Genomic DNA, 14,979 nt, shown 5'->3' on the forward strand with positions numbered 1-14,979 from the left:
CCTAAGGACACAATGAAGAAGTGATTAGAGGTAGGAAGAGAACCACGAATGGAAGTCACAGAAGCCAAGTGAGGACAAGATTTCCAAGAATATGTGCATGGTTCACAGTGTTGAAAGCAGCTATGGCAGGCCAAGGAGATGAAGATGAAATACTGATTTTGAGCTTTAACTAGGATTATGTCATTAAAGACTTTGGTGAGAAAAGTTTCAATGGAATACAAAGAATGGAAGCCAGATTGGAGAGGGTCTAAAATGAATCGGGGCGGAACTTCAGACAGTGATTATAAACAGCACATTCAGTGATCTTAGAACTGAAAGGGAGAAAGAAAGTGGGGTAGTAATGGGAAAGGCAAGCTGGGTCATGCGTGGGAGTTTTTAAGATGGGAGAGACTCAATAATGCTTGTTTGTATGGGGAAAGAGCCAGAGGAAAGTGAGAGGTGAATGAGAAGAATAAAGGAGGGGATGAGAGTAGGCATGAAGAAGATCAGGAGATGGGATGGGATGAGGTCACTGGGATTAGAAGAGGAGAGCAGATGAGAACCTTCTGCCTCCCTGACAGGAGAAAAGGACAGAATTGTAGGAGGGGAAGGAAAGGCAAGCTATGGGGAGTGGGAAAGTCTCATCAGATTTTGTCAGTTTTCTCTTGGAAGAAATTGGTGAGATCCTGTGTGTTTTATTGGTAGTTAGCACAAACACCCATATGGCTTAAAACCTGGAGGATTGCTAAATACCTTGTTATCTTCCAGAGCCAAATCAGCTCAGTCATCTTTTAATAATTCTTTTAAAATTATAGTTTTCTTTGAATCAGTCCAGCCACATTTGACTTGATTTCCCTGTGCTCACAACCCTTCCCCACCTCTCCCACATATGTTTCTTATTGGTATTGTGTATTGATAATGTTTCAGTCTTGAGCACTGACAAACATGTAGATAATATTCTGCTGCTACACAGTTTGGTGTATATAGTCTTACCTTCTTAAGATTGCCCTAGAAGCTGTGAAGGTCAGACAAGTCTTCCCAAATTAAGAGTGCAAGCTGGCCAGCAGCATTATCAAATAGTTCTATACTGCTCATTTTATACAATGTTTTCTGTAAGCTAGGCTAGCTGTTTAAATTAATTTTAAATGGAGGCCACTAGGTGGCATGCTGGCTGTTTCTTAAAGTCAATTCAAGGCATATGTATTATCACTAGGGCTGTCAGTTAATCACAGTTAATTCGTGTGATTAACTCAAAAAAAATAATTGCAATTAAAAAAATTAATCACGATTAATCACAGTTTTAATCACACTGTTAGATAATAGAATACTAATTGAAATTTATTAAATATTTTGGATGTTTTTCTACATTTTCAAATATATTGATTTCAGTTACAACACAGAATACAAAGTGTACGGTGCTCATTTTATATTATTTTTATTACAAATATTTGCACTGTAAAAATGATAAAAGAAATAGTATTTTTTAATTCACCTAATACAAGTTACAACTGTAGTGCAATCTCTTTATTGTGAAAGTGCAATTTACAAATGTAGATTTTTTTTGTTATGTAACTGCACTCAAAAACAAAACAATGTAAAACTTTAGAGCCTACAAGTCCACTCAGTCCTATTTCTTGTTCAGCCAATCACTAAGACAAACAAGTTTGTTTACATTTATGGGAGATACTGCTGCCTGCTTCTTTTTACAATGTCACCTGAAAGTGAGAACAGGCATTTGCATGGCACTTTTGTAGCTGGCATTGCAAGGTATTTACATGCCAGATATCTAAACATTCGTATGCCCCTTCATGCTTCAGCCACCATTCTGGAGGACATGCTTCCATGGTGATGACGCACGTTAAAAAAAAATGTGTTAATTAAACTTGTGACTGAACTCCTTGGGGAAGAATTGTATGTCTCCTGCTCTGTGTTTTATCCGCCTTCTGCCATATATTTCATGTTACAGCAGTCTCGGATGATAACCCAGCAAGTTGTTCGTTTTAAGAACACTTTCACTGCAGATTTGACAAAATTAAAGAAGGTACCAGTGTGAGATTTCTAAAGATAGCTACAGCACTCGACCCCAGGTTTAAGAATCCAAAGTGCCTTCCAAAATCTGAGAGGGACAAGGTGTGGAGCATGCTTTCAGAAGTGTTAAAAGAGCAACACTCCGCTCCAGAAACTACAGAACCCGAATCACCGAAAAAGAAAATCAGCCTCCTGCTGGTGGTATTTGACTTAGATGATGAAAATGAACATGCATTGGTCTGCACTGCTTTGGATTGTTATTGAGCAGAACCCTCTGGAATGGTGGTTGAAGCATGAAGGAACATATGAATCTGGCACGTAAATATCTTGCAACCAGACATGCCAAACCCATGAAAAAAACACAGAAATTCAGCTTGGTTTTGGCTTAATTGGCTTGTGAGTTGCCTGTTGGTTAGTTTTTGTCTTTTAGCTTGTTGCTTGTTGTAGCTTGTTGCTTCTTTTTTTTTTTTTTTGGATTGGTTTCCGGCAAGTAGGAGCAAGGGGCAAGCAGGGGTAGACGGGGGAGAGAGCCAGGGGTGCATAGCAGGCCCACCACAGTCCCAGACTGTGCGCCGGAAGGTCTCTAGTCACAGAGAGTGTTGGGGTTCTTAGGGATTCGCTTGTTAAGGTCTTGTTTTGAAATGGGATTTACTTGATTTTTGGCTTATTGTGAATGTCTTGGGGGCTTATTTACTGCGAGAAAGTTGGCAACTGTGTGTTGCAACGCTGGCTACAACAATGCCGTGCGAATGCCTGTTCTCACTTTCAGGTGACATTGTAAACAAGAGGTGGGCAGCATTATCTTCTGCACATGTAAATAAACTTGTTTGAGTGGACTTGTAGGCTCTAAAGTTTGATATTGTTTTATTTTTGAATGCAGTTATTATTTTGTGCATAATTCTACATTTGTAAATTCAACTTTCATGATAAAGAGATTGCACTACAGTACTTGTGTTAAGTGATTGAAAAACACTATTTCTTTTTTTTTGGTGGTGCAAATATTTATAATAAAAAATAAATATAAAGTGAGCACTGTACACTTTGTATTCTTTGTTCAAATTGAAATCAATATATTTGAAAATGTGGAAAAGTCCAAAAATATTTAAATAAATGGTATTCTGTTATTGTGTAATAGTGTGATTATTTGTGATTAATTTTTTAAATCATGCATTTAATTGTGATTAATTTTTTTAATCGCTTGCCAGCCCTATTTATCACTGTTTAATTGCGTAATTTCCTCTAGAAAAATCTTGCAAAATATGCCTTTCAAAAATGGATATATTTGCTTAGGAAAACAGATCTTATTTCTTTCTTTGTGTATGTCCAAGTTAGCTGTTTGATATGGAATGAAAGTCAGCTACACTTGTTGCCTTTGAGGTTATGTTATTTGTTTTAATGTATTGATATGATCATTCTACACATTTGTAAGCGCATAACTTTATCTTTTTGGGGAGATCTTTTCAGACTTATCCATTAGTGTGCTGAAGCATGTTTATAATCTTTTCTTTTTTATTCATGAGAGAGTGAGATGTTTTGGCTTGTCATCTTAAACTTTGTTGTGGCAGGTGAAATCACATTAATAAGATGTTTGGTTTGGATGCTGTTGGCTTCTACATGAAAAATTACAGGAAGTCTGAGAATGGTAATGCTGCTGGATTTCATCAGTTTTAAGGATGATCAAACTGTGACTAGAAAGGTTGATAGTGTCCCTTGAATTGTTTGCCAATCATATTTTAGGTGGCTCTTGCTATATGTAAGTTCCTGAAGATAAATTTGTAAGTTTCTAAAAATGGCTCTTTTTACCTTCTCTCCTCCTCAGTCGTTCCTGTTTTCCATTAACCAGACAATATGCCTACGACTGGATAGTATTGAGGCAAAGCTGCTGGCACTAGAGGCTACCTGCAAATCATTGGAAGAGAAATTGGACCTTGTAATGAACAAACAGCATAGCCCTATCCAAGTCCCCATGGTGGCGGGTTCTCCCCTTGGTGCTACACAGACATGCAATAAAGTGCGATGGTAAGAAAAGAACAGGCCAGTCATCAATGTACTTTTTCAATACTATCCCAAATCCATCTCTCTGGCAGTACCAAGCTCTGCAGCTTTATGTATACCTGTCAGCAGCTTGGTATTTTGGTTAGAATATAGAATTAATTCATCTTGAAGGTAATTGCTATGCCAGTTCATGACGTTACTTCTATTTAGACTGAGACTAAACATATCACATTGGTCCATGAATGGCTTGGAACTATTTCCACATTTCATTTTGATTTAAACCAGACTGATTCATCCTTCCTTTGGAAAAGTCGCATCAAATATTAGATGTATTTTTTAAGCTTTTCTTTTCTTTATTTTATATTAACATTTCTAGTTAATGTGTTTATTGATTGTTTACGCCATATCATTCTAATCACTTCTCATTTTACTTTTATCTACTACAAATTAAACAGAATTACTTAGTTACATGTCCCTGTTCCCTAAAAGTTCTCAGTAAAATAATATCTAGTGTTTATTTCTCAGATAGAATCATAGAGGTTAGAGATGGAAAATACCTATTAAATAATCTGATCCATTTCACTGCAACTGCAGACTTGACCACAGTACATTTACGTGTATATTGTCCAGTATTGTTTTAAATGTCTGAAGCATTGGTAGTCCATCCCTGCGCTTTGAGGATTCGTCCAGTCTAATAGATTTGACTGTCAAAGGGTTTTGTGTAATGATGAGCATAATTTTTCCCCATTCATAATTTCATTCAGTTTTCCTAGATATGCTTCCATAAATAATTTGACCTAAATAATTAATCTCTGTCCTTGTTTACATCTTTGTAATATTTATAGAGTGTTCTCATAGTCCATATCCTCCTTGGTCAATTTGTAGCCAAGGTACACATATTTAACTTTGCTTTCATAAATCAATTTTTCCAGCCTCTGATCTCTTTCATTACTCTTCTCTGAACTCTGACTAGTTTCTGAATATTTTTCTGATCTGTGGTGCTCAGAAATAAATACAATATTCTAGGTGCACTAAAGCCGTATATAAAAAAGCTATTACCGTCTTGCTTCATGCTGTAAGGCCCATGAATGTACACGTTTTAAAAAAAAAAACTTTGTCCTCCTTTTACTGCCATATTGAACCCCAAATATCTGTGTAATTTGCTGGCCACTGTCATGTCGGGTTCCCCTTAAGCTTTACTACTTTATAAGTTAATATGTCTTTCAGATTGTATTTCCCCCAAGATACACATTTATATTTTTGCATTTCTGTTCTGAGGGTTGTTTGCAGCTAGCTTCAATTTCGTAATGGCAGTTCATTAACATGCTGTTTACACCCTCTCTCAGTTCATTAATGAAGATGCTAAACCAGACTGGACCTAATACTGATACCTTAAAAAAACCCATAGATTAAGATATTTTACAGTCAGAAGGAACCATTATGATCATGTGATCATTCTTTCTTACTGCATAACACAGGCCATATAATTTTGCCCAGTAATTCCTGCATTGAGCCCAATAACTTGTAGTGGAAGTAGAGTATATATTTTAGAAAGACATCCAGTCTTGATTTAAAGACTTCAGATGATGGATGTTCTTTGGTAAACTGTTTCAATGGTTCAAATGCATCTTTTTTTTTTTCTAGTTTGAATTTGTCTAGGCTTCAACTTGAACTTTAATCTACTACTAGATAGTGTGCTGGTCACACATAACTCAAATGACTTCTTTGGGAGCAGTTGTGTGCCCAGTACTTTTGAATCTAACTTTTAAAAAAAATATTGGCCTCTGCTGCTTTACTCATGGGGGATAGAAGTTACTCATGGGGGATCCATAAATGTCAGGATTATTTTTCTTTGAAACAGGTACCTCATAATTGTCTATGATCTTAAGAAATAATTGTCAGCAATAGGTAATTCCCTTAATAACTCAGCTGCATTTTTCAGACTGTGGACTTGTATGGCAGGTGCTGAAATGTTGTATGTTAAAACATTCCAAGTACCCTTTCACCTACTCTTTATCATTATCTATTGTTACAGGGACTTCCTTTCTTATTATTCAAATTATTTGTATATATTTGTTTTTGTTATATACAGATTTTTAGAAAGGAATTCAGGGTCCTGTATATAATTTAAAATGTCCCCTTATAATGGGCTTTATACACAAAGCATACATTTAAAAGATTTATTCACAAGTATGTGACCTGGTCAGGAACCTATCCAGTGAGCATTATCCTTCCTCAGTAGGTTTTTCTAATTATACTGTTTTAATTCCTATGAAGCTTAGCAGTTAATCTCTCACTTTAGGATTTCAGATTTTTGTGACTGTTTTTCTGGTAGTCTGAAAACATTTTAGGTGATGAGGCCCCTGCCACCCAGCTTCACATATACTTTTCAGAATTATAACTGTGAACTAGATGATCTTAAATACTTTGTGCATTTGTTATTAAATACTAGAGAAAATGGATTCCTGATCCAATGATTTCCAGCTAGTGTGTGGCTTAGGGTACGTCTACACTACCCACTGGATCGGCGGGTAGCGATCGATTTATTGGGGATCTATTTATTGCATGTAGTGTAGACACGATAAATCTATCCCCGATCGCTCTCCCGTCGACTGCTGAACTCCAGCAGTGCGAGAGGCGGAAGCAAAGTCGACGGGGGAGTCGCAGCCGTCGATTCAGCGCTGCGAGGATGCGAAGTAAGTAATTTTAATTCGATCTAAGATACATCGACTTTCGCTACGCTATTCTTGTAGCTGAAGTTGCGTATCTTAGATTGATTCCCCCCTTTACCCCCCCCAGTGTAGACCAGGCCTAACTAGAAGCTAATAGCTTCTTCGCTACTCAGGGGAGAAGGTAGGGAGAAGAGATACTTGATATAGCTGTGTCTGTGTGTGTTTGAAACATTCAGTTTGGTTTTTCTATTTTGTAGAATTACTTTTGTCCTTTGATTTTAATTAAAAAGATATTTAGCATGATACCCAACAAACAGCAGCATTCCCTCCATTAATTATTTTTATGAAATATGACTGACAGGTATAGTACATGAACTTAAAAAAGTTTTAAATTTTTGACAGCAAGTAATAAATTGTTAGGAATAGCTTCAGCTTTGTTGTGAAGAAAACATTGACTTTCCCTGAAGTTCAGTTAAATTTCTGGGCTATATAACCAAAAAGAAAAATAGGAGTATATACTCAAAGGACACGTATTTAACTTACAGATCATTTCTGCTTTAACAAAGCTTCTGGAGAGTAGGTGAAGAGCTGTCAGCTAAATACCAGAGACTCATTCATGTGGAAAGGATCCAGACCTGGTTCTGAGCCAGCCCAGCTTTGTTAATGGCTGGCTCAGTTTCACCGTGATAGGATGTATCACTAAATGCCCTATCTCTCATCTCATAGAAACTAGTTCCACTTGTTGATTATTTCTAATTAAAAACCTGCATTGACTGTTCTGTCGTAGGACTCTCTCTTTATGTTCTCCCCCTTCTTAAAACACAGATGGCGGTGGAGAACTGCCAACTTCAGTTGGTATTTCAGACACAGATTTACAGATTCTACACATGAATGAGATCCTTCAACCCCTTTCTTTTCCTCCTGCCATTACACTGATACCAGTTCTAACATTGTAATAAAACCATTGTGTACAGATAGCAGAGCCATGTCAACCAGATGGTGTTACACTTCACAACAGTATCTTAGTTGTGTGTCAGCAACGCAGACTTTCCATTTTTTCCCAGTAAATGATTTAAGGTTGTGATATCTCCTCTTTTCCCTCCAAGCAACTTTGAATGTTGTTTGTGTATTTTATTTAGTGATTAGCTGCTTGTATTAATGTGCTATAGATTTACCACAATCAAGTTTCATTTGTTACAATATTGTACATAGTAGAGTGTATACATTATAAATTCACACATCAATTTTATTGCTCTGTGATATTTTGCTATTTTTAAATACTTGTTATATAAATTTGTTCCCTCAGGTATGTTGGTTTCAAGTGTGTCTAGGCCATCTTGTAAGGAGAAAAAGGGTGACTTGGATGCAAGCTATTTTTTTTCCTGCGTCACCGTGTGGCTGGATCTGACAACTGTAGTGAAGCAGCAGAGTTCATAGCTAAGCATTCAGGCCATCCTAGATTATGATTTGGAATGTCATACTACCTGCTTCTGCTGCAGAGGTCAGAATAAAATTACACAAGGCTTGTTTATAAGATTGAGTGATATAATGTAATCTGGCTATGCAACTGATGTTTTATAGAGCCAGGAGTCTCACTTATGTAAAAATTGGCAGCTTGAAGCTCAACTTTCTATTGTTTTCCCTAGTAAGCTTAACATGCTGATTTATTGAGATAACTCATGCTTTCCTCCTTTTTTAAAATGCCAACGTGTAGTTTCCAAGTTTTTAAAATTCTCATTAGGGAAATAAAGCAGAAGTTTCAAGGAGATTTGCAGTAAATCACGGATCTCACTACATTATTAGCTTTCAGAGCAGAAATTTGTTGCATTCAGAATCTGAATCTGATTTTGATTTTTATTAAACATAGGAGAATTGATATATCAGGGTAGAACTTTTCCAGCACTCTTCCTTGGTTTTATTTTTTTGTTTTGTTTTTCTTGAAGACTTGCTGACACCTCTTGGGAAAACTACAAAATATTGAAAAATGACGATTTCCCGTGCTTTTGGTGTTTTCACTAAATACAGTGCATAAAAGCTGAAGTCTTGTTCCCACAGTTGTTCTGCTCCTCTTAACTCCCACCGGCTGTCATGGAACTCTATGACACACCAACTAACTCCAGTGGAGATGGATTTGATGTTACTCTAAGGTTATAATCTTGGGTAGCAAACAAGCTGCATGAACATGTGGAGTCTTGAGAAACAAAAAAGATTAATCTTCAGAACTCTTAATAGAAAGGAACAGATAAAGAAGTCACAGAAAATCTGACACACAAGAGGAATTCTTTCTAAGCAGAATGTTACTGAGTTTTCCATAAGATGTTGGTAGATTTTTAAAAGGGACTTAAAGACAGTAAATAAACACAAATAAGCCTTGCAATCATTAAAACTTAATAAAAGAGACTTAGAAAATAATTTCTTAATGCTTAATGACTGTTGTTTAAAAATATGTGGTTTTCAACCTTATCTATGAAGCCAGGACTATGATGGTTCCATAATATTACTGTTAATATGAATTAATCTCCCCTCCCCCCCAAAATTAGTGGAATAGAAAGATGTTCTCAGGCTATATACAGAATTGTGTTTAACTGTATAGAGCCTTAAAATAGCCAAGAACAGTAGTACAGTAATGTAATAAATATCTTAGTAGGAGAATGTGTATTGTTTTGGTGTTCTGAGTCTTGTCTTGTCTGATGTCATTCAGCCTCTCACTCAATCTGTCCAGAATCTGACTGGCTCTGTGTCGCTGCCTTCATCATTTTTTGGTAGAATGACCATCAGCAGTACCTTATTTTTGAGATAACATGCAACCAGAACTTTCAATAGCTCCCATAAGATTGTTGGAGAATTTAAGGTAGTTCCTTCAGTTTGCAGTAGTGCAACACTTGATATCACTTAAATGCAACCTCAAACAGAAATTTGCAAACTTGGAACATGTTCAGACAGAAGAGAGGTGGTTCATAGGTTTGCTAACTAAATATATGGACCTGATAGTGCAATGAAACTCATGTTCGTATGTCTTTTTAAAACATTTTCCCTGGAAAAATTCAACCTAGATACAGCATTTTTTTATTTTTTTTTGTTAGCATACTGGTGTTACCCAGTTTCTGAACTGGGTTAATCTAGGTAAAAGCTGTTCAAATGGCTAGTTAATTGGTTAATTATGCCAACCACTGATTAAAAATCAACATTGTAGTTTTATATTTTTCTGTACAGAACATGGACTGCAAGGCTAAATGCACTGCTCACCATTGTCAAAAGATCTCGAGTGACATCTATGAATAGGAAGTTTTGCTCATGTTGGCAAGGGAAGGGGGATGGTGTCACCTTTTAAAAATGGAATTACTCTCCATAGACTCTCTTCCAGCATACCATGTAGGTAGCGTCTATCAACTTACTTTTTTTTTTCAAAAAGCAGCATTTGTAGCTTTTGACTAAGGTTGCTAAATAGAAAACAAAAGGGGCATGACACAGTTCCACTACTAGGTGGGATATGCAAACTTGTTTTTATTTGTTTTTATATGAGGTGGTGTTTATCCTCTAGTCAAGTAAAATCTGTCAACAGGGTGGGTTAGGTTTTGATTAATAGGATTTATTCTTCTAGTTTGTATCTCCAGTGTGCCAATTGGAATGCCTTTTGGCTTTGGATTTTCTCAGTTCAAGGAGTTCAACAACTGTATTTCTGGACAAATGTTTTTTTGTTTTCAAGTTGTTTTGTATTCCAGTGATATGGAAAATTAAAAATTAAGAGAAAGATTTCATTTAAATGGATTTGCAAAGCATTGAAGCAAGAAAACAGAATTAGAGCACAGTTGTAATTCAGGAATAAGATCAAAGAATGTAAGTTAAACTGCTGCATAGAAGGTCTTTTTAAGAAAAAACAAACATGAACAACAACAACAAAAAAAAATCCAGTCTATAGAAATTGAATTACAACCAGAATAGAAAAAAGTAATTAAACTATATATAATATGAAAAAATATATTTTCTATCAACTACGAGTAAGTAGCATTACGCACATGCTTATGTGCTTTGCTGGATTGGCGCCTGTAGCATCAGTGAAGTAACTAATGCAGCTCCCAGACTTCTGCAGTTCTCGGTCAATAAAACTGGTGTACAAAACAAAGCTATTTTAACTTGTTAATTACTATGAGCCCAAATCTGTAGCTCCAGCCTACACAGAGTTCCTTTTAAAATCAGTGGGATTTTTGCATGAAAATCAGCTCCTGAAAGGGCATGATTGTTCAGCCCTCATGTGAACAGTTCTTAATCACACAAGTCATCCCACTGATGTTAATGCATGGGAAAAGATTGGATGATTAGGTCTAAGATCTGTGCTAAACAAAATCCACCAAGTTAATTTTAGGTCTGTTTGCAAAATGGGGGAATAAAACCAGTATTTGGAAAATGGAAAAGTGTGAAAAAATATATCTCCAATTTTCCAGAATGTGTTACAAAAATAAAATGGGAAAAACCTTCAAAACGATAAAGAGAATGTCTTGTTCTTGTAAAGATAAATTGTATTTTTCATATTGAAGTACACCTTAAAATAATTTTGATATTAAAAATATTAGACTATTAAAAAATACAGAGCAAATCCTGCAATTTAGGCTGGTGAAGGTTAGTAGCATTATTGAGATGACTTTGGAAGAGAAGGAAGTTAGTGGTTATGTCCTTAGAATTGCAGTTGTTCCTTGGAGGAGTTTAGTGCATATTTTTTTTCTGTGATATTCCATGCCAGGGGAAATACTGTGGCTCCTAATAAAGGGATGGATGAAAATCCAAAGACACTGCATTAGTAGCACAGTCATTTTTGGGTCGATGATTGCATATTTGACAGTGCTGCTGGAATGTAAGGAGGGGCTATTTTAATTTAGTCTTTTTGAAACTGTTTAACAAATCAAAGACTGGAGTGCTTAGTGTAGTCTAGTTGCGTATCTTTCCCCATATCCATGTCACCCAGAATAGTAGAGTTTTAGTTTCTTGGATTCAGTCTGAACAAGTTCTGGCCTAGTTAGTAAACCTCCTCATTTGTCACACGACCACTTCAGTGACATGTTTGAAAAGTTTGATGTTGATTCTTCCTTTGTTGGATCATGCAGTTACTGATTTATACTGATTACTTACCTTGCTGGCCAAGCCACTCTGTGTGTCACGTGCATGTATTCATGCTCCGGACGAGGTGGACCTGTATCATTCTTTGTACTTAAATGCAGCATAATTCTGCACTGAAAATATTTTAGCCCAGTTCTTATGTTTGGTTTTTGATATTTTATCATTCGTGCTAGTTTAAGGGTACAGATCCGGTGGGTAGTAATCGATCTATTGGGGATCGATTTATCGTGTCTTATCTAGACGCGATAAATCGATCCGCAAATCAATGCCTGTACTCCACCTCGGCAGGAGGAGTAAGCAGTGTCGATGGGGGAGCCGCGGCGGTCGACTTGCCGCTGTGAGAACGGCCAGGTAAGTCGAACTAAGATACTTCGACTTCAGCTACGCAAATAGCATAGCTGAAGTTGTGCATCTTAGATCGATTCCCCCCCGTAGTGTAGACCAGCCCTAAGATGCACAGAAGCACTCTTCTAAACTACAGTTAGATCCTCATTCTGAATATTAGAGCTGGATACTAGGTACTTCTGAATGTAACCTTTCCCATTTCCTTTATTTTAGTTATATGAAGTCTTCATAAATTCAGACTTAGTGTTTGTATTATGAATTGTTGAACAAATACTGAAATGCTGTGTGTTTTATCATTAGTGTAGATTGCACTTCTTCGAGTGATTGCTCATGTTGATTCCAACTAGGTGTATGCGTGCCACATGCACAGTCGCCGGAAAGTTTTTCCCCTAGTGGTACCTATCAGGTTGGCTGTGGAGTCCCCTGGAGTTTCTCCTTCATGGCGGTGTATATAGGTCCGTGCCGACTCTCCGCCTCTTCAGTTCCTTCTTGCTGCCAGTGACAGTCATAGGAGCAGCTCCTCTCTTGCTAACAGCAAGCAATTCCATACTGGACTTTTTCTCATTACCTGTAAATAGTTAAAAAACTAAGTGTGTTAGTTCAAATAGTCCTAGTTAGTTTAGATAAGTTTCAGTTGGGGTCCCCCCCCTCATGTCCCGACCGGGGCATGCTTTAGGGTTTCAAACTGTGCGGGTCCTGTCTGAAGCCTATGCCAAAGGGAGACTCACAGGACTCCAATACAACCATGTGCTTGAGGGAAGCCCATCAAACAGATAAGTGTAAGATATGCAGAGGCTTCTGACCCAGGACCAAGAAGGAGAGGGACTTTAGGCTGAAACTATTCCTCATGGAGTCAGCCCTTCGTCCCCAGCCGGCACAGGCGGCGTCTGACCCCAAGCCCAGCACTTCAGTGCGGAGCGTGGTGAGCATCACCCACTATCAGTTCACGACAGCCCCTCGGATGTTCACCAAATGCATGGTGGTTGTGGCAGCCTTCCTGCGGAAGCAGCAAATGCAAGTATTCCCATATCTAGACAACTGGCTAACCAAGTGGAGGACCATGTGAGCCTTGTGTGGACAACATTCCACAGGCTCGGCCTCATTCTGAACGTGGAAAAGTCAACCATAGCCCCCACTCAGAGGATAGAGTTCATAGGAGCTCTTCTAGACTCCGGTCAGGCAAGAGCATTCCTCTCGGAATCTCGCTTCCTAGCCATGGGCACCATCATAGAGATTTCTCAGAAGATTCCCCACTACTATGGTGTGAAATTGCCTGAAGCTGTTTGGACATAGCCCAGGTATACCGGCTGAATTGAGACTGCCTAGACAAATTGGTCACACTCACTTCTCCAGTCCTCGAGTCCCTCCGGTGGTGGCTTGACCCGCAAGCAGTATGTGCGAGAATACCCTTCTCCAGGCTTCAACCATCGCTGTCCCTGGATGTGTCAGCGATGGGTTGGGGGGTCACTTAGGAAGATTCAGGACCCAAGGTCTCTGGTCTCAGGCAGAACTTTCGCTGCACATCAACGTCAGGAAGCTGTGTGCAGTTCACCTCGCTTGCCAGACGTTTCAAACTCATCTACAGAGCATATGTGTATTGGTATTGACAGACAATACCATAGCAATGTTCTGTATAAACAGACACGGTCGTGCTCACTCCTCTCTACTGTGTCAGGAAGCCCTCAAGCTGTGGAACTTCTGCATTGCCCACTCCATACATTAGGAGGAATCGTACCTTCTGGGCTTGCAGAATGAACTAGCCAATCACCTCAACAGGTCCTTTCATGGCCATGTGTGGTCCCTCCGCTCAGATGTCACAATCAACATCTTCCAAAGGTGAGGATTTTCCAGATAGACCTGTTCGTGACACGGCGCAACAGGAAGTATCAACAGTTCTGTTCATCCTGAATCACAGCCTGGGTTCGCTGACAGACACCTTTTTCCTCCCTTGGAAGGGGCACCTGCTGTATGTATTTCCGCCCTTCCCACTCGTTCACAAGGTCCTGCTGAAGGTCCAACAAGAGGGAGCATCAATAATCTTGATAGCACCAGCATGGCCATGTAAGCACTGGTTCACCACGCTTCTATACCTGTCAGTGGACACATCTATAACTCTACCCCTGGTCCCGGACTTGATCACGTAGGACACTGCTGCCTCCAACATCCCAATCTAGAGTCTTTCCACCTCACGACATGGAAACTCCATGGCTGAATCTGTTAGAGCTTGCATGCTCAGACTCAGGCTATGTCTACACTACCATGGTAAGTCCACCTATGCTACACAACTCCAGCTTCGTGAATAACGTAGCTGGAATTGACATAGCTTAAGTCGAGTTACCACAGGGCCTACACTGCAGGGGGTCGATGGGAGAAACTCGGCACCAGTCCTGCAACCGATCGGCGGAACGGGGTCACCGGTCACCCTCCTGCTGGCACCCATCCTTGAGACACGAATCCCCTCAATCAGGGAGATTCTACCGGCGATTGGCCCACTCTGACTCTCAGACCCACTCTAGATCTCGGTACAGGTCAAGCAGCGTGAGGCGTAGATCGCTGGTCTTTCGATGAAGATCCACCAAATGCCGAAGATCCCCAGGGTCCTGCAGGAGGGACTCGTCCTGATCGGAGAGGTCAGCGTCGAGGCACAATGGCCAGCACCACAGTGAGGAGGCCCACTGGGCCAGCCGATCATGGTCACTCTGCAGTGTCCGCTCTGCTTACAATTCTGGTGTTGATCAGGAGTCCCTGGTAGCAGAACAGGCTCTGGCACCAGTGGTACCATCGACTTCATCGGCACTGCAACTGACCCCATGGTCTCTGGGCCAATGGCTGGCAGTGTGGTACCCCT

At 39.1% G+C, this 14,979-nt stretch overlaps 1 protein-coding gene across 2 annotated transcripts in view; it reads left to right on the plus strand.

The window, feature by feature from the left end:
• Positions 1-14,979, plus strand: part of LOC120384706 (BTG3 associated nuclear protein) — a 247,863-nt gene that overhangs the window by 32,071 nt on the left and 200,813 nt on the right. For both annotated transcript variants that reach the window (XM_039503693.1, XM_039503694.1), the window contains exon 4: positions 3,827-4,026. In XM_039503693.1, the coding sequence (XP_039359627.1) occupies positions 3,827-4,026 (200 nt within the window). The remainder of the gene's footprint in view (positions 1-3,826; positions 4,027-14,979) is intronic.

The sequence above is a fragment of the Mauremys reevesii genome, linkage group 16, assembly GCF_016161935.1.
Source record: "Mauremys reevesii isolate NIE-2019 linkage group 16, ASM1616193v1, whole genome shotgun sequence".
NCBI lineage: Eukaryota > Metazoa > Chordata > Testudines > Geoemydidae > Mauremys > Mauremys reevesii.